At 46.1% G+C, this 19,569-nt stretch overlaps 1 protein-coding gene across 2 annotated transcripts in view; it reads right to left on the bottom strand.

Moving 5' to 3' along the window:
• Positions 1-10,701: 10,701 nt before the first annotated feature.
• The window catches only part of trmt61a (tRNA methyltransferase 61A), a 75,536-nt gene continuing 66,668 nt past the window's right edge, over positions 10,702-19,569 (bottom strand). The window contains exon 3 of one of the 2 annotated variants that reach the window (XM_038777552.1): positions 10,702-11,380. In XM_038777552.1, the coding sequence (XP_038633480.1) occupies positions 11,055-11,380 (326 nt within the window). In that variant the 3' untranslated portion in view covers positions 10,702-11,054. The remainder of the gene's footprint in view (positions 11,381-19,569) is intronic. The other variant, XM_038777543.1, reaches the window with a different exon arrangement.

Below are 19,569 nucleotides of genomic sequence, written 5' to 3'. Positions count from 1 at the left end.
AGGATCGGCTCATCCTCACCCTCGTGAGGTGTGCTCTGTATACCACCTTCAGCTGTATCAGCCCCAACCTCGCACATGAGGTGGAGGCATTCACTCTCCGGAGCACCTCACACCAGACCCCCTCCTCTATAACCTCTCCCAATTCTTCCTCCCACTTTGCTTTAATCCCCTTCAGTGGTGCCTTATCCTTTTCCAACATAGCTCCATACACTGCCCCCTTCTCCATTCCCCTTGCCGTCAGCACCTCATCCAACAGCGTAGAAGCCGGTTCCTCCGGGAAGCTCTGTATCTCCTTCCTGGCAAAGTCCCGAACCTGCATATATCTAAACACTTCTCCCTGCTCCAGCCCATACTTCGCTTCCAGCTCCCTCAATGCTGAAAATCAACCCCGAAGAAACAAATCTTTTAGCGTCTTAATCCCCTTCTCTTCCCAATTCCGAAAGCTTCCATCCCACCTCCCTGGCTCAAATCTGTGGTTCTCCCGAATTGGCATTTCCCTTGACCCTGCCCCACAACCTAAAGTGTTGGCGAAACTGCCTCCAGATTTTCAATGAAGCTATAATTACCGGACTCTCTGAGTATTTCCCCGGGGCTATCGGGAGCGGCATTATTGATAGTGCCTTCAGCCCCGACCACCTGCACAAACCCTCCTCCATTCTGACATACTGGGAATCAACCCCTGTGACCCAGCTCCGCACCTTCTCCACATTCGCCGCCCAGTAGTAGTACATCAGGTTCAGGAGATCCAAACCCCCTGCCTGTCGAGTCCAAGTTTTTGTCGAGGTTACAAAAGATAGCCGAATATCCCTGTCAGAAATGCTACGCGACAGTTTGGTATGTGGTATCAATAATGTGGCCACTCAAAAGAAATTGTTGGCTCAACCATCTTTAAACCTATAGCAAGCTGCACAAATTTCACTATCGCATGGAGGGCTGAGCAAGGGGTGCAGGAAATCCAGGGAATGCAAGTTAACGCTTTAGGAAATGCTCCCTCGCGGCAACCAATCCCTCCCTAGGTCGCTACCCTGTCCTGGACTTAGCACCGTGCATGCTGGTCTATTGGCCCTATCTGCAGAGGGGGAACCGGGCCATTGTGAGACATGTGGTCACAGGGCGGACAAAGGGCTTGGCACCCCGGTAGAGGTAGGCGTCTGCCTAAGCCCCACATTTCCCATCTGGATGAACCAAAAGAGGATGACTGCATTGGGCTCAACTGCTTAAGGGGCCAGATGATCCACAATCCTTCAAGTCAGCTCAGCTTGTTCTCCACTTTTGCCGGCAGCGCATAAGGGACCGTACCTCCACTGAAATATGTCAGCTGCGCACCCGAGTCGATATGGAGGTTGGCTACAGCGCCCTTTCCCTTTCCCAATCCGAGCTGAAGGACTTACCCACTACATCGCTCAGGATGCTAATTCGGTTTGGATGAAAGGTTGCCAATCAAGATGTAGGCGCTTACTGGCAGGTCAGGTGCAGGCAGTGAAGATGAACATTTTCCTGCGGTTTTTATTCTTATTTCATTATTTGCCAGTCATTTTCCAAAGTAATTTTTAAGGGGGTGGACTGGTTAGTTTCATTGTCTGTTTGTCAGGATAATAATCTTTAGTGTCACAGGTAGACTTACATTAACACCGCAATGAAGTCACTGTGAAAAGCCCCTAGTCGCCACATTCCGGCGGCACCAGTTCGGGTACACAGAGGGAGAATACAGAATGTCCAAATGACCTAACAGCACGTCTTTCGGGACTTGTGGGAGGAAACCGGAGCACCCGGAGGAAACCCACGCAGACACGGGGAGAACGTGCAGACTCCCCACAGACAGTGACCCAAGCCGGGAATCGAACCTGGGACCCTGGAGCTGTGAAGCAACAGTGCTAACCACTGTGCCACCCACAAATACTCCAGATGCTGAAAATCTAAAATAAAAATGGACAGCAGACAAGGGAGCATCTATGGAGAGAGAAAGAGTCAACAAGTTGATGACCTTTAACCAAACCTGGGAAATTTTAGACAATGTAGTAGGTGTGAAGCAAGAGAAGGTGGTTGTGGGAGCTTGAGGGTGGGAAAAAGGACCAAAACCATCTGATCGGGTAGAAAGCAGGAGAGTTCACATGGGAAGATACAATTAATGATGCGAGACTCAATTTCTCTCTATGCACTAAATTCAAAACATCCCCCTTCACAATACATGACCAGCAGCATAAAAATGAAGCAGCAGACTTCTCAACCAGGGCAAATGTATCCTTCCACGATATTTGGCAGATAGAAATTTACATAAGGGATATAGTTTAGTTTCCTGGGGCCAAAATGTTTGTGCATGCCTTGTCTTCATCCCAAAAACTGTGCACGTTTCAGGAATGGGGTAATATCAATTTAATAATTCTCCATTTGGCTGAAAGGGGCATGGCTCCCAAATCCTCTGGAGCTATGCTATTCAATGTGCAATTCTTTTCTCCCCAGCTTGCTCTGTGATCGTAAATCTGTAATCAACCATGGTCTTTCTCAATGATTGGTGGGATAGATTATTAGGTGAGTGACTTCTCTCAGTGGTAGTTCTTCCAGTCATCCAGAAAATCATCCAACTCAAATAATATATTAGGCTCAACTTGTGACATCATAAGCACTTTAAAGTTACTACATTCTGATTTTCCGGCCATATTTGTCTGCAATCCGTATTTCCAATCCTCTGTCCTTCATGGATCAACATTTCCTGGTGACCCAGTTAGATCAAAGTCCCTGAAACAAACCTTTGATTGAATCGATGACAGCAACACATCTTTATTTATTCTTTTGGTGACTGCTCATTTGCCAGCTCTCTCGCCAGAGTCAGAAAGACGTAGATTCAAAGCCTACTGCAGGAAGTGGGAACTCCAAGAATCTACACACTCCAGTACAGTAGCGAGAATCTGCTGGACAGTTGGAGCTGCTGCCTTTCCTATGAGAAAACCATCTGCCTGCCCAGGTGAATGTAAACGTTTCCATGACATTATTGCAAAGAAGGGTAGGAGAATTATTCCTGGTGTCCTGGTCATTATTTATCCATCAACAACCATCACAAAAACAGATTATCTGATCATTATTGGGTTGACTGGGGGCAATTAGCTCAATGATAGACTGCTCGCTTAGCGTGTGAGTGGTAGTGGGATCGATGCCCACATTTTGGGTCACGGTGGCACAGTGGTTAGCACTGCTGTCTCACAGCACCAGAAACCTGGATTCAATTCTAGCCTTGGGTGACTGTGTGCAGTTTGCACTTTCTCCTCCGTGTCTGCGTAGGTTTCCTCCAGTTGCTCCAGTTTTCTCCCACAGTCCAAAGATGAGCGGTCACCAAAAGAATAAATAAAGATGTCGTGTTGCTATCATCGATCAAGTCAAAGGTTTGTTTCAGGGGCTTTGATCTAACTGGGTCACCAGGAAATGTTGATTTCAACAGTCACTACATCTCAAAAGTTCTTTATTGGGTGTAAAGCACTTTGGATTGTGAAGGGGGCTATATAAATGCAAGTCTGCCTTGCTCCACAATATTGACCACACTTTTAAAAAGGTGATATTAAAGGTTCAAATTTGTTTGACTATAAAGGATAATTGCATTTAGCTCTGGTTTGTTCACCTTTAAATTGTTGCATCACTATTATGGCACATCAGGTGTACACAGCTTCAAGTCTTCAATATTTTCTGTTGTTTCAATTGTTCTGACCCATCATCAACATGCACATTGCCAGTCTTGATTCAGTCATGTCACTCTCATTTCACAGACTGAGGGACACTTTGACACTGATGTGTTTTATTCTTATTGACGGGGTTGCCGGCAAAGCCAGCATTTAAAAATTTTTTTAAAATATAAATTTAGATTAGCCAATTATTTTTTTCAATTAAGGGGTAATTTAGCGTGGCCAATCCACCTACTCTGCACATTTTTGGGTTGTGGGGGCGAAACCCACGCAGACACGGGGAGAATGTGCAAACTCCACACGGACAGTGACCCAGAGCCGGGATCGAACCTGGGACCTCAGCGCCGTGAGGCGGTTGTGCTAACCACTAGGCCACCGTGCTGCCCAAAGCCAGCATTTATTAACCATACCAAAACACCATTGAACGGAATGGCTTGCTAGGCCATTTCGGAGGGTAGTTAAGAGTAGGCCAGATCGACTTCCGGTGGCGGCTATGAGGGAGGAGGTCACACATTTGGTGGCTCCCATTTCGGTCGGACTTTTGAACCTCTTCCCCTGACATTTTTGCACTTCTGAGCGCGGAACTGGAAAGCAATAGTACTCAGGCACTGGACCCATACAGAATTGTATGGACCCAAGAAGCCGGAGGGACCGTAAACAGCAGAAGAAATGGTTGAGTAAGGGCACAGTGGAGGCTGTAAGACAGACCAACATGGCTGGTGTTCACAGCAAGGAGCCGACAGTCCAGCCCACAATGGAGCAGCTGCTGCAGACTATGCAGGAGGGCTTTTTGGCTTTGAAGCGTGACAACTTGGAGCCGCTTCAGAAGTCGATCGATCGGGTGGGAAAAAGGATGATCAGGCTGAGAAGCTCGAGCAGTTGGAGAAGTCAGTGGAGGAGCAGGCTGACTTTCAAACGGTGGCAGATGTGGGGTTTCGGAGGCTGAGGGACCAGCAAAGGCTGGAGGACCTGGACAACAGATCTCGCCGGCAGAACGTGAGAATCGTGGGCCTCCCGGAGGGGGCAGAAGGGCTAGATGCTGCCGCATATGTGGAGGGTATGTTTCAGAAGTTGCTGGGGAACGAGGTGTTCCCGTGCCCGCCGGTGGTGGACAGGGCACATTGAGTGCAGGTGAGGCAGCTGCGACAAGGGGGTCCCCCACGAGCAATGGTGGTACGCTTTCACAGGTACCTGGACAAGAAACGGGTGCTGCAATGGGCAAAGGGCACACAAAGCTGTATTTGGGTCAATATCACCCTGCGTGTGTACCAAGATTTGAGCACGGAGGTGGCCAGGAGGAGGGGAGGCTACAGGCAGGTGAAGGAGATACTGTATAAAAACAAGGTGTAATTCGGGCTGCTTTTTCCGGTGCGACTGTGGGTTACGTACAAGGGTCAGCACCACTATTTCGAGGAACCCGAAGAGGCGATGGACTTTGTTAAGAAGCAAGGGCTGGCCCTGAGTGGAGGACGTTTGGACTCATGTTAGAGCTTTTAAGTATATGTGGTATCTCGCCCGTTTTGGGATGCATCTTTTTTTTTCTTGTTTTTGCGTGGTTTTCCTGCATGTTTCCTGTTTGGGCTCTTTGCTTAGTTGGAGTTTGCGGCTGGGTGGGAATTAATAAAGAAAACAGTTAAAAGGGTTGGGTTAAAATGGATGCTTCAGGGGAACTTTGTACAATCTTTTTCTGTGTCTGCATGGCTAGGACTGAAGAGTTCCTGTTATTTCTTATCTCTTTTTTTTCTTGTTTAACTTGAATTGTGCTATTGTGGGGGTTGTTTATGACTTGTATAGAGTGTTTGCTTAATTAGGGCTGATCTGGGGAAGTGGTGTGGAGGGGTCAGGGTGACTGGGAACAATGGATGGGAGATGGGCTGGTGCCGAGGCTGGGAGCCCCAGGCTAGCTGAGTGCAGCTAGTCAACGGAAGCCGAGGTGGTGGGTGTCCATATAGTTGGACTAGAGCAGGGGTTAGGTGATAGGATGGTGTTGCTGGGGGGAAGAGTTGTCTGCTGACGGGGATGCAAACTGGACATTGTGACAGTGAGGAGGTCATGGGTGGAGCTGGCCAGGAGGCGGGCCAGAGGAAGCGCGACACATGGCTGGGGGGCTGGCCAAGGAAAGGGGATGGCTGATCGGCAAAGGGGGGGGGGGGGGCTAAGTGCCCCCCAACCAGGCTGATCACCTGGAATGTTAGAGGGTTAAACAGGCCAGTGAAGAGGGCGCGTATGTTTGCGCATCTGCGGGTTCTGAAGGCGGACATAGTCTTGTTGCAGGAGACGCACCTGAAAGTGGCAGACCAGGTTAGGTTAAGGAAGGGCTGGGTCGGTCAGGTCTTTCATTCGGGGCTTCATTCTAAGACGAGGGCGATTAATAAAAGGATACAATTTGAGGCGGAGGGCAGTCGTGGATGGGGTGGCAGGTTCGTTCTGGTGAGGGGTATGCTCGAACGGGTGAGAGTAGTCCTGGTCAGTGTGTATGCCCCTAATTGGGCCGATGTGGATATTATTAGGAGGATGCTAGGAAAGATCCCCGACTTGGACTTGCGCAAGTTGATCATGGGTGGGGACTTTAATAAAGTCCTGGACCAGAGCCTGGACCGGTTATGCTCAAGAATGGGCAGGTTGCCAGTGATGGCAAAGGAACTGAGAGGGTTCATGGATCAAATGGGGGGGGGGGAGCAGATCTGTGGAGACTTAGTCAGCCGACGGCGAGGGAGTTCTCGTACTACTCCCACGTCTACAAGATGTATTCCCGAATTGACTACTTTGTTGTGAGTAGGGACCTGCTGGCCGGAATGGTAGGAGCAGAATATTCGGCAATTGCCATATCGGACCATGCTCCGCACTGGGTAGACCTGCAGTTTAGTAAGGACAGCTTTCAGCGCCAACCATGGAGGCTGGAAGTTGGATTACTCGTGGACGAGGCGGTGTGTGAGAGGCTGAGGAAATGCATGCAGAATTACCTGCAGGTGAACGATACTGGAGAAGTCTCGGCAGCGGTGCTCTGGGAGGCACTTAAGGCAGTGGTGAGAGGGGAGCTGATTTCAATCCGGGCGTACAGGGACAGGATGGATAGGGTAGAGACGGACCAACTGATTAAGGAAATTCTATGGATGGACAGGAGGTACGCGGAATCCCCGAGGCCAGAGTTACTCAGGAAATGACAGAGGCTGCAGGCCCAGTTTGGGGTGCTGACTACAGGCAAGGCTGTAGAGCAGCTTAGAAAGGTAAAAGGTGCGATTTATGAGCATGGGGAGAAGGCCAGTAGAATGCTTGCGCAGCAACTGAGGAAGAGGGAAGCAGCAAGCGGCTAGGGAAATAGGGAAGGTCGTGGATAGGGAAGGTAATCTAGTGGGTGATCCAGCAGGGCTGAAGAAGGTCTTTAGGGACTTTTACAGGAAGCTGTACACTTTGGAACCACCCGGGGGAGAGAAATTAGGCGATTCCTGGACGGACTGACCTTCCCAAGAGTGAGGAGGGGGTTGGTGGACAGACTGGGGGCCCTGGTCAGGATCAGAGAGGTATTGGGGGTCTGAAGGACATGCAGGCGGGTAAAGCCCCGGGGCTGGATGGGTATCCAGTGGAGCTTTACAAAACATTTGCCGGGATAGTGGGGCCGGTGCTGGTCAGGGTCTTTAACGAGGCAAGAGACAAAAGGAGTTTACCCCCGACTATGTCGCAGGCCACCAGCTTGCTCATTCTGAAACGGGATAAGGACCCGGGCTGTGGGCCATCCAGGCCGATCTCCTTGATCAACGTAGACGGCAAGTTACTGGCCAAGATTTTGGCGACCAGAATTGAGGACTGTGTACCGGATGTAATTGTGGAGGACCAAATCGGGTTTGTAAAGGGGAGGCAGCTGGTGGTCAACATAAGAAGGCTGCTCAACGCGATTATGATGCCCCCGGAGAGTAGGGAGGTAGAGATAGTGGTTGCCATGGATGCGGATAAGGCTTTTGACCGGATCGAGTGGGATTATCTGTGGGAAGTACTAGGAACGGTTCGGGTTCAGGGCGGGGTTCATCGACTGGGTTAGGCTATTGTATCAGGCCCCGGAAGCGAGTGTAAGGACGAACAGGACGACATAGGACTACTTTAGACTGCACCGTGGAACAAGACAGGGCTGCCCTCTCCCCACTGCTGTTTGCGCTGGCCATAGAGCCGCTGGCAATTGCACTGAGAGCTTCTAGGGGCTGGGAAGGTCTGGTCCGGGGAGAAGTGGAACATAGTCTCATTATATGCAGATTATCTGCTGTTATATATATCAGACCCAATGGTGGGGATGGACGGTATTATGGCAACCCTGAGGGAATTTGGCCGGTTCTCCGGATACAAACTGAACATGGCTAAGAGTGAGTTGTTTGTAATTCAGGTGAGGGGGCAGGAGAGTCGGCTGAAGGGGTTGCCGTTCAGGCTAGTGGGGGAGAGTTTCCGATATTTGGAGATTCAGGTGGCACGGGACTGGGGCAGGTTGCATAAGCTCAACCTGTCCCGACTGGTGGAACGAATGAGGGAGGAGGTCCGGAGGTGGGATGCGCTCCCGCTGTCATTGGTGGGGAGGGTGCAGACTGTTAAGATGACGATTCTCCCGCGGTTCTCGTTTGTTTTTCAGTGTCTCCCCATCTTTATCCCGCAGTCCTCCTTCAAGAGGCTGAATAAAATTATTCTGGGATTTGTATGGGCAGGGACGTCCCCGCGGGTGATGCTTCAAAGAAGCAGAAGAGAAGGGGGGCTGGCGTTGCCGAACTTCAGCAACTATTACTGGGCGGCCAACATAACGATGATAAGGAAATGGGTGCAGGGTCGGTTTGGGAACGGAAGAAGGCTGCTTCGTACAGGGGCACTGGCTTAGCAGCCCTGGTCACGGCGCCTCTGCCACTTCCGCCGGCACGGTACTCCACCAGCCCGATAGTGGTGGCGGCTCTTCGGATCTGGGGCCTGTGGAGGAGGCATGTAGGGGAGATAAGAGCATCGGTGTGGACCCCAATCTGTGGCAACCACTGATTTGCCCCGGGGAACATGGACAGGGGGGTATCGACTGTGGAGGAGGGCGGGGATTGTGAGGATGGGGGATCTGTTCCTGGAAGGGAGCTTTCCGAGCATGAGGGCGCTGGAGGAGACGTTTGGGCTGGCGAGAGGGCATGACTTTAGATACTTGCAGGTGATGGATTTTGTACGCAGACTGGTGCCGTCCTTCCCACGTCTCCCGCCGAAGGGGAGGCAGGACAGGGTAGTTTCTAGGGGAGAGGGTAGAGTTTCAGACGTCTACAAGGAGCTAATGAGAGCTGAGGATACGCAGACCGAGGACCTGAAGCTTAAGTGGGAGGAGGAGCTGGGGGGGGGGGACTGGAGGACGGTATTTGGGCAGAAGCCCTGAGCAGAGTAAACACGACCGCAACATGCGCCAGGCTCAGCCTGATCCAGTTTAAGGTCGTGCACTGGGCCCACATGACGGTGGCCCGGGTGAGCAGATTCTTCAGGCTGGAGGACAAGTGTGCTAGATGCGCCGGAGGGCCGGCTAACCATGTACACATGTTCTGGTCGTGCCCTAAACTCAGGGGGTATTGGCAGGGATTCGCAGGTGTCAAGTCCCAGGTATTGAAAACTGGGGTGGTAATGAGCCCGGAGGTGGCAATCTTTGGGGTTTCGGAGGACCCGGGAGTGCAGGAAGAGAGAGAGGCCAAAGTTCTGGCCTTTGCTTCCCTGGTAGCCCGGCGACGAATACTGTCAGCATGGAGGGACTCAAAGCCCCCGAGGGCGGAATTATGGCTATTGGACATGGCGAGCTTTCTTGGCCTAGAGAAAGTCAAGTTCGCCTTGAGAGGTTCGCTACTAGGGTTTGCCCGAAGGTGGCAGCCATTTATTGACCTCTTCGAAAAAAAAGAGTGTAGGCCAGACCGGATAAGAATGGTAGATTCCCTTACCCTTGTGACATCAGTGAACTAAATGGGTTTTTACACAAACGATGATAGTTTAATGGCCACCATTACCGAGGCTAGCTTTATTATCCAGACTTATTAATTGTATTTAAATTCCACGAGCTGCCATGGTAGGATTTGAACCAGGGTTCCCAGAACATTAATTGGACCTCTGGATTTCTAGTCCAGTGACGTTAGATTGTGCCACCATCTCCCCCTATAGAGTACAGAATCTAGGTTGACACTCAGTGCACAAAAGGAAAGCTTCACTGCTCGAGGTGCCACATTTCAGATGAGACTTTAAGAGCCCTGTCAACTCTCTCAGGTGGACAAAATTACATTTTTTGAAGAACAGGGAATTTGCCAGATATCTCAGCCAACCCATATCCCTTGGCCAACAAGTAAAAATAGATGAATCTGGTCATTTAAATTATCACTGGTTTTTGGGATTTTCCGGTGAAGCCTGCAAATTGCCTGGTATGTTTCAACATTACAATAGTGACGCTGCTGAAAAAGTATTTCATTTTCTGTAGAGCACTTCGAGATGTTGTGGATGGGTCAAACCTGAAGGTTTAGCTGGTCTCTTTCTATACTTTCCATGGCAGCTCATGCTGGTGTCAGGAAATATTCTTTACACAAAAAGGGATTTGGCCGGCCTTCCAAGCAGGCTGTAGACGACAGAAATCAGTAATTTAAGCACCTGATAAGCTAGAGGGGGCATCTAGGGAAGATGCCTACATGGGTCACTTGGCCCTCAAACGTTGAAGTTTTTTTTGAGTTCCAAAACTAAATTTGAAATCAATCGAATATTCTGTACAGAAAGACAAGTCTCGGGACCTTGCTGTCTTGCCGTACTTAAAATTCAAAATATAGACAGAAGTGTGAACCCGTAAATGAATTTTCCAGCTTGCCAACATTTCCAAACGCTGCAACGTGGTGTTTCGACATGAGTGGAAAGTTGGAACGTTTTCATGCCACATAACAAACAACACCAAATATGTCTGCCATCAAAGTCACTCTCCAATTATTTAATGCTTGTGTGCATGTGGCCTCAGTCTGTGTCACATTATACCAGTATTTACCAAAGTTCACTGTAAACAAAAGTCACTTAATATTGTGTATAAAACGTTTATTAGAAAATCAATTAAATTTTAAAAATCTCCTAAAGAAACAAAGGACCAATGAAAGGAGACCAGCGCAACATGCCCACATGGAATTTATAAGTGGTTTGGAGCCCACTGATTCATTCCATTTGCAGCCCATGTTTTTATTTTACATTCAATTCAATGCTGTTTCTCTTGACAGTTTCTGCAAAAAAAAAGTTAAAGGTTATTATGCTCTTGCATTCATTCTTGGCATGCTTTACTGCACCAAAAACCACAAAAATGCAACTCTCTGCGGCATTTGATTCCAGATTTATTTTTGGGAAAGAAAATAAAATGTTCAAATTAACATTTGTCAGTGCCTAGGAGAGGTATTTTGTAGCAAAGGTCAAATACCCAGTGTGACCAGCCATCTCTCGCAGTGGTGCACCACTTTTAAACTGGGTGGTTCCCTGCTGTGAATCACTCCAGCTGTTTTCCTTTGATTGGTTCTTCAGGTCAGCTGGTGTGTCCTGGCTATTGATGCCTCCTGTACCAAGGTCAGGGAGCTGCAGACTCACAGTCCTGACATCATAAACACGGAGCAGAATTTCAAATATCTTGATATCCATGAAGTCTTGCTCAGTCATAGCAAGACAGGTGCGTTGTACTTGTTCAATACATGGAGAAAAGGAACAGATCCTGCCACCTGCATTAAAAAAAAGGAGAAATTTTTAGAGAATAAAAATAATTAAAACATCCCAGGTGTCCATTTCACCCATCACAGGCAAAATTAATTCACCTTTCCCTTTCTATTTTTGCTTTAAAGCCATGATGCACAGGATTTGTTCTTTATCCTTCATTTCTCATTTGTCCTTTTCCTTTATCCTTTTAAGTTTTAATCTTCCCTCACTATCCTCACTCCTCCCTTTTCAGCAACTCCTCTTTAATTCATAGAGATTGACTGCAATCACTTCATTAATTCTATATGACCATGGTCATGATTCCTCTACCCTTCCTCTCATCCTCAAATGCCTCTCCTCCTGTGGTCAAAGACTGTGGGGAGGACAACCCACTGGAATGAACCAAAAATGAAATGAGTGCAAATAAAAGGAGTTTTGCAAATTAGACAGCAACCTAGCATCTGGCTTGAACACGGTCACATGATGGGACCTGAGAGACGGTGGAAAAGGTCAGGACTATGAAACTCACTCAATAGGTTCACATGGCAGATTGCACCATAAAATTGAAGCTGTATTGGCATATTAAACCTTCAATGGTCGATGTTTTCACAATAAGATCGATCACAAAGTGCTTTGGAAAAGGAATGTCAGATAACCTTATTCCCCCAATGCAGAAACTTGCCCAAGAGTATTTTGCTCATTACTTCAAGAATTAGAACACAAAAAATGGACACACAATCTGAAAGAATTACTCCAGGTGGCGTCTAACCAATTAACTAAAGTATCAATTCCTCACTTTTATATTGCAACCCCGTTGGCATGAAGGCTAACATTTCATTAGCTTTCTTGATTACTTTTTGTCCAAATGCACATGGGCACCCAAATCCCTTTGTTTCTCTGCAACTCTTAGCTTCCCCTCATTATGAAAATATTCTGATTTGTCCTTCAGGTCCAAAGTGGATGAACCCACATAGCCCCACACTGAACTCCATTCACCATCGATTTTCCCATTTACTTAACTGGGTTGTGTCCCTTGGGATATTCTTGCACCTATGTACTGAATTTATTGTAAACCCTAACAGACTTATTTGCAAAATTTACAACTCTCCATTTCTTCATCTATGTCATTGGTATACACAGTGAAATAATGATAAATCTTTCCAGCCTATTTGCTACATGTTTAGGTTATAGAGTCTTATGCAACAATCCAACATGTAGTCACTATGATTAATACAGCATTTTCCCCAGGTTGTTAATATTTTAAGTGAAATACATACCAGGTTTAATGCTTTCTACTAACTACATTTATTTTTACATTTGCTTAATTTTCAAATTGCAACAGATTATTAAGAAGAAAGAATGCTAATCACAGCTATACGTCTTAAGATGCAATATCACTTTAAAAATTGCAGCTTTAATGTTTTGCCCTTGGTGCAAAGTCACCCTTTGAAGATGACTGATAAGGGAGGTTGTGCACACAGCTCTAACAAATCAGATCAAGGATCATCAGTAAGGACAACACAAGTAAAACCTAGTCTTGTGACTCCGATTCCCTGTGGATTATCCATTCAAAATAAATGTAATTTTACTAAACTGCAAATTGCAGCAAAATGTTGGAACGGTTAATCATATTAAAAACATTTATTCCATTTGCAACCTGAGAGATTGTTCCACGCTGGTTTGAAACCCACATTTTGTGCAGCGCAATGGAATTTAACAGCAACAGAGACCTTAGAAAATATCTGCATGTTGACAGCAAAGTAAAGACTTAAGTAAAGACTGCATTTTAATCACCTTACATTACATTCAAAAATAGCCAGTATATTGCAGCTCACCAACTTTAATCAAAGAATCTGTGCTGGATATTCTAAGAATGACAGAATCTATCAAATGGAAGATATTTACAATCATTGCAGAATTCAATTTAATTAAATAGCAGCAGTTCACAGATTCACTGTATACAGTAATTGTAGCGTTTGACTACCTCTAGCTCTGGTGAATTACAAAATATATAGTAAAAAGGAAGCCAGATGGTATTCAGTGTAAATTTATCCTTTGAATTCAGCCTCTCAAATTATTTTCTTTCAAATCTGAAGTGAGAGGTAGTGCTGACAAACCCACCTCCTAAACACCTACTCTCCCCATCAATACAAAGGCCTTGGACTCATTACCTGAATATTATGCATATTTATAGTTAATGGACGGAAACTTTAACCTGCTAAAGACCAAGTCATTCTGAATCACTCACCTGGACATGCCATGACAACCAACCTTTTTGCCACAAAATTAAGAAAAAGGGCTGTTTGACCCTCCCAACATCTATTTTTAAAAATAAGTATTTTTATTCAACAAATTTTCAACAGTTTTATAATTCACAACAACCCAACAAAGCCCCCCATTGATCCCCCTCCTCAACAAACAACGGTAACCAGCTCCCGAAAGTGCATGATAAACCCCAACAATTGTAGAACCCATTACTCGTCCCTCCTTGAAGCAAATTTCACCTTTTCCAAGGTCAAAACCTCCAGCAGAACCTCCGCCATGCCGAGGCACAGGGTGGAGAAACTGACATCCACCCCAACAAGACCCGCCTACGAGCAATCAGTGACGCAAAGGCTAAAATGTCCACCCCAGCACCCACCTGCAGCTCCGACTGGTCAGGCAACCTGTTTATGGCCTCTAGGGTACTGCGCTCCACGTCCACTTGTAAGACCCCCCCGAGATGGTGCCGAGCACCATCCTCAAAAACCTTTCCTGCTTCGGGCAGGACCAAAACATATGAACATGGTTTGCAGGGCCCATCCCACATCGTTCATAGACATCCTTCACCCCCTCGAACAGCCAGCTGATCTAGATTTTGTAAGGTGGTGCACTCTGTACACTACCTTGAACTGTATAAGAACCAGCACACGTACAAAGTCAAGGCATTTACTTTCCCCGCACCACAGACCCTCCTCCAGCACCACCAACTCTTCCTCCCACTTCACTTTAACTCCTTCATGGACAACCTGTCCTCCAAAATCTTCACGCTGACAGCATCGCCTCCAGCAACCAGGAGGCAGGCGATATCACAAAGGTCAGGCAGTCCTTCCTTGCAAAGTCCAGCACCTACATATACCTGGAACTTCTCCCCAGTGCTAGCCCAAACATCTTGCCCAAATCCTCAAACTCACATTCGCCCTCCCAGAAACAAATCTTTCATTTTCTTAATCTCCCTCTCTTCCTATCCCAGAACCTTGTGTCCACCCTCCTCGGTTCAAACCCATGATTCCCCCTAATCGACATCCTCAATGACCCAGCTGCCAAACTAAAATGCTGCCTAAACTGCTTCCAGATCTTCAATGTGGCCACCACCACCGTTGCCAGCGTCTGCGACAACGACCCCCTGCAGGAGCCCGCCTCCATCTTCACCCTCTCTCCCTGCTCCACCCCCGAATCTTCTCTGCATGTCACCCAATAGTAAAACATCAAATTTAGGAGGCCTAGCCCCCCCCCTTTCCCCCAGCAATCCTTCTGCAGTATCACCTTCCCCATCCAAACAAACAAAGATCAGCCCAGTAGCACAGTGGTCAGCACAGTTGCTTCACAGCGCCAGGGACCCGGGTTCGACCCGGCTTGGATCACCGTCTGTGTGGAGTCTGCACATTCTCCCCGTGTCTGCGTGGGTTTCCTCGGGGTGCTACGGTTTCCTCTCACAAGTCCCGAAAGACGTGCTTGTTAGGTGAATTGGACATTCTGAATTCTCCTGCAATGTACCAAACAGGCGCCGGAGTGTGGAGCCTAGGGGATTTTCACAATCACTTCATTGCTGTGTTAATATAAGCCTACTTGCGACATTAATAAAGATTATTATAAAGCCGCCTTGTGCAAAAAGACCGCAGGCACTAAAACAAGAACAAGAATCGTGGCAAAACATTAATCTTTACTGCTTGCACCCGGCCCGCCAACAACAGAGGGAGATTGGCCCACCTCAGCAACACAGCCTTCACCTAACCCAACAAGCTAGTGAAATTAAACTTCTGTAGCCATGTCCAATCTCGGGGCACCTGCACCCCCAGATACCCAAAATGAGATGCCACCAGATGCAATGACAGCCCCCCTTCCCCGCTCTTCTTATGGAGCAACCACAAAATACTCAGTCACAGATGTTTACAGCCGGGAAACAGGCCCTTTGGCCCAGCTTGTCCATACCACCCAGTTCCTATCACTAAGCTAGTCCCACTTGCCCACATTTGCCCCACATCCCTCACTTTTCCCTAAATTCAATTTGCACCCTGAAAACGTCCAGGGTCTCTGAAGAAATCCCATTATGCTACCCAATGAAGAGCTCTGCTCCAAAATATAGCAGAGCCACCTAAAGTGCCACCTCCACCTGCATGCCACCACCGGAAGTCACCCGTCCAACATCCATGAGGGATTCAAAGAAAAATAAATGCACCAATTTAAAAGAAGAAACCAGGAAATTCAAACCAGAACCTGATTTAATCAAGGCGAACAGGCTCTCTCTTTCCATCCATTAGTTAATCATTAGATCTAATGATGGTTCTTTGCATTTTTGCATCAAATTAAAAAACAAATCAGAGCAGACTTTCAAAATCATCAACTTCCTTTACAAATGCCTCTATGATCTTACCCCAATTTACTGCTGCAACCCCAAATACATCAAAGAATGCACCATCTCTGGTTTCTTGTCCATTTGCTGCAATCCCACCCCTGCTTCCTTCACGTATCTTATTTAGAAGCACATCTTTTAGCCATCTGGATCCCAGCCTCCCCAAAATTAAGAGCCTCTTTAATCTTTTTCATTGTACTTGGTGGATTAAATAGCCTTTTCTTAGTCCATGCCTTTCCTCCTCATGCACCTTGATGATTTTCACGGGCAATTCTTTCTCCTTCTGCAGACACTGGTTCTTTGCTGGGGTACACTTTCATGGGCATCAGAAGCATTCCAGCATCTCTTTTAGGTCACCATCATTCATATTGGATTCTTGATGGGCAGATTCTATTGGCTTATTAAATAAGGTTATTAAATAATGCTCGCATCACAACATCGTGACTTGCCTAATCTAAGGCCACTCACGTGAATGATCAGCAAGGGCCAATAAGATAGAACTTTGGAGCAAGAATTCCAGCCAATTGCTCTCCATAAGGAAAGGGTAGGAACCAATTGAAGTAACCCTGTTATTATTCTAAACTAGGTTATCTAACAAATCTGGTGGAAAGTACTACACCACAACTTGAAACACTTTTGAAAATTGCTAACTTTATGATGGCCAGTTACATCTCAACTTTCATATCACACTTTTAACATAGTAAAATTCTCCAAAGTGCTTCACAATAATTTAAACAACATTTGATGCTGATTGTAGAAGGAGGTAACAGGACATTTAAGGTAGATTTTAAGGAGCATTTTAAAGAACAGAGAGGTACAAAGTGAGGAAGAGAGGTATAGGGAAAATATCCCAGGGCTTAGGGTCAAGGCAGTTAAAAGCATGGCTGCCAATGGCGAGGGGGGGGATTAAAATCAGGAGTGCAGAAGGAAAGCAGAACTCTTGGAAGGGTGATTGGGCTAGAAGAGATTACAGAGATAGAGGAGGCGAAGCCATGGAGAAATTTGACAATAATGATGAGGCGTTGGCAACTGGGAGCAAGGATAGGTGTTGAATTGAGTAGAATTTTTTGTGAGTTAAGATATGGGCAGTTTTGGATGAGCACAAGTTTAGGTAGGGTGGAAGATGAGAAGCCAGCGAGGTGAGCACTTGAATCCCAATAGAACATAAAACATAGAACAGTACAGCACAGAACAGGCCCTTCGGCCCTCGATGTTGTGCCGAGCAATGATCACCCTACTCAAACGAACATATCCACCCTATACCCGTAACCCAACAACTCACCCCCTTAACCTTACTATTAGGACACCACGGGCAATTTAGCATGGCCAATCCACCTAACCCGCACATCTTTGGGCTGTGGGAGGAAACCGGAGCACCCGGAGGAAACCCACGCACACACGGGGAGGACGTGCAGACTCCACACAGACAGTGACCCAGCCGGGAATCGAACCTGGGACCCTGGAGCTGTGAAGCATTTATGCTAACCACCATGCTACCGTGCTGCGGAATTTATACATTCTGCTTATTTTATAATAATCTTTATTGTCATAAGTAGGCTTAAAGTAACACTGCAATGAAGTTACGGTTTCATCTGTACCGTAATGAATAAGTTATAAAGTCTGTCACACTGGCATGTGTCATCATCGTTACCATATCATTTTTTTCATGTATTTTATGTAGGCCGTTTTGTATGTCAAATAAATATAGCTTTTCTCATGTGCATAAAACACTGGCTTCCTGATGAGAAACCCATCGCATCAGCCTCAATCCAGCTGTCATCACACATCAGTTTACCACACAGACTCAAAACATTTGTGTTCACCTTTTATACCAGCGATATCTAATCATATGACGTAAAACCTTTCTTAAAATTTATTTTTCTTTAACATTTTGTACACCGTTGTAAGTTCAACATCTTTATATGCAGTACGCTAGGTATTTTGATGATAAAAATTTATACATTAACAAGATTTTTTCCTACAATTTCTGCCAAGACCAATCTCTGCAAATCTGTATTCCAACACCGTTTTAGATTGAACTCTTGAGATTGACAATAATTTTTCAGAAATTTAAACAAGACTATGATGCAGAACCTACTTCATAGCTCAATAGAAATGACAGTGAACGCTGATAGAAAAATCTGCTTGCAAGTCTCATAGCTGAATCCAGCTGCTTCTTAATATTATGCAGAGTGAACTGACTTGCTGCACACTTGCCTCTGCGGGGTCCTAGGGAGGAAGCGGAATAGGATGACCCCATTCGTTACCTTCAGCTAAAGATTTTTGCAAATAATTTTAGCTTTGTCTCTTGCATTCGAGTACTGAACCCCACAATTATTGAGGACAGAGATACTCCTGGAATTAACTCCCTCCATTACTAGCCTGACTATTCACCACTTTTCCCATCAGACAAATTAGGCCATTCAGCCTCTTTAGCCTGTTCTATCCTTAAATGGTGACCCAAATCCATATACTTCCTTTAAATTTAGGGATGCAAATCATCTAGTTCTGTAGATGTCACTCAATGTAATTTTGATGAGTTCCTGTTCCCGATTCAGTATTAGTTTCCTGGAGATGTCTGGCCTGCTGACTTCTTCCTCTATTGGAAGTATTGATGCAAAGACAGTATTCAACTTGTTCACCATTCTGCATTTTCATAAACCATATCACCATTAACAGTATCTAAGAGGCCCGTTGCTCCTGACCATCTTTTTTTCCCTAAAATAATTGTACAATATTAATTTTGATATCCTTTCCAGTTTCTTTTCATGCCTCTTTTCAATCGGTTTTGTCACCCTTTCTTCTCAGCCATTCCTCCAGTTTGACCAGGTTGCATTTTTACATGCTTTTCCTTTTAGATTTATGTCTGTTATCTCTAGTCATCCATGGATTTTTTGGCAAGTGGAATTCTTGTCTCTTCGGGGTATAACCCGTATCTATTTCACATTAAATTATTTTTCAACAACTCCCACTGACCTTCTGCTTTGCTACCCATAAATGGATTTAATAATAATAATAATTGCTTATTGTCACAAGTAGGCTTCAATTAAGTTACTGAAGCCCCTAGTCTCCACATTCCGGCACCTGTTCGGGGAGACCGGTATAGGAATTGAACCAGCGCTGCTGGCATTGTTCTGCATTACAATTTTAGTTTAGTCACTGTACTAAACCAGCCATTTGCCTGGTTTACTGTGGGCAGTCTCTGTTTCATTGCATTGAAGTGAATCTCACCTAAATCTAGAAACCTACCTTCAGGTTTCTTTCTTACAAGCACATCGAAATCAATTCTATTTTGATCGCTATTAAAGAAATGCATGTCCAATTAGGCTGCTAACTAAATTTACCATGCCTTTCCCTGTTAGTTGTACAACATATTATTTCAGAAAACTGTCCCAGAAACATAAAAGAAATTCACTACCCTTCTGACAGATGCCTATCCCACCCATGTGCAAGATAAAACTCCCCATTAAGATGACTACTTTTGCTATATACTTGTTTAATCTCTGTAGCTATACAACAATGCCACTTGACAACTGCTACTAGGTGGCCTAAAATGACTTTCAGCACGGTGATGAATCATTTTCAATTTTTTCATTCTACTCA

This window comes from Scyliorhinus canicula, chromosome 2 (assembly GCF_902713615.1).
Source record: "Scyliorhinus canicula chromosome 2, sScyCan1.1, whole genome shotgun sequence".
Taxonomy (NCBI): domain Eukaryota; kingdom Metazoa; phylum Chordata; class Chondrichthyes; order Carcharhiniformes; family Scyliorhinidae; genus Scyliorhinus; species Scyliorhinus canicula.
This window is presented reverse-complemented; position numbering and strand designations above follow the sequence as displayed.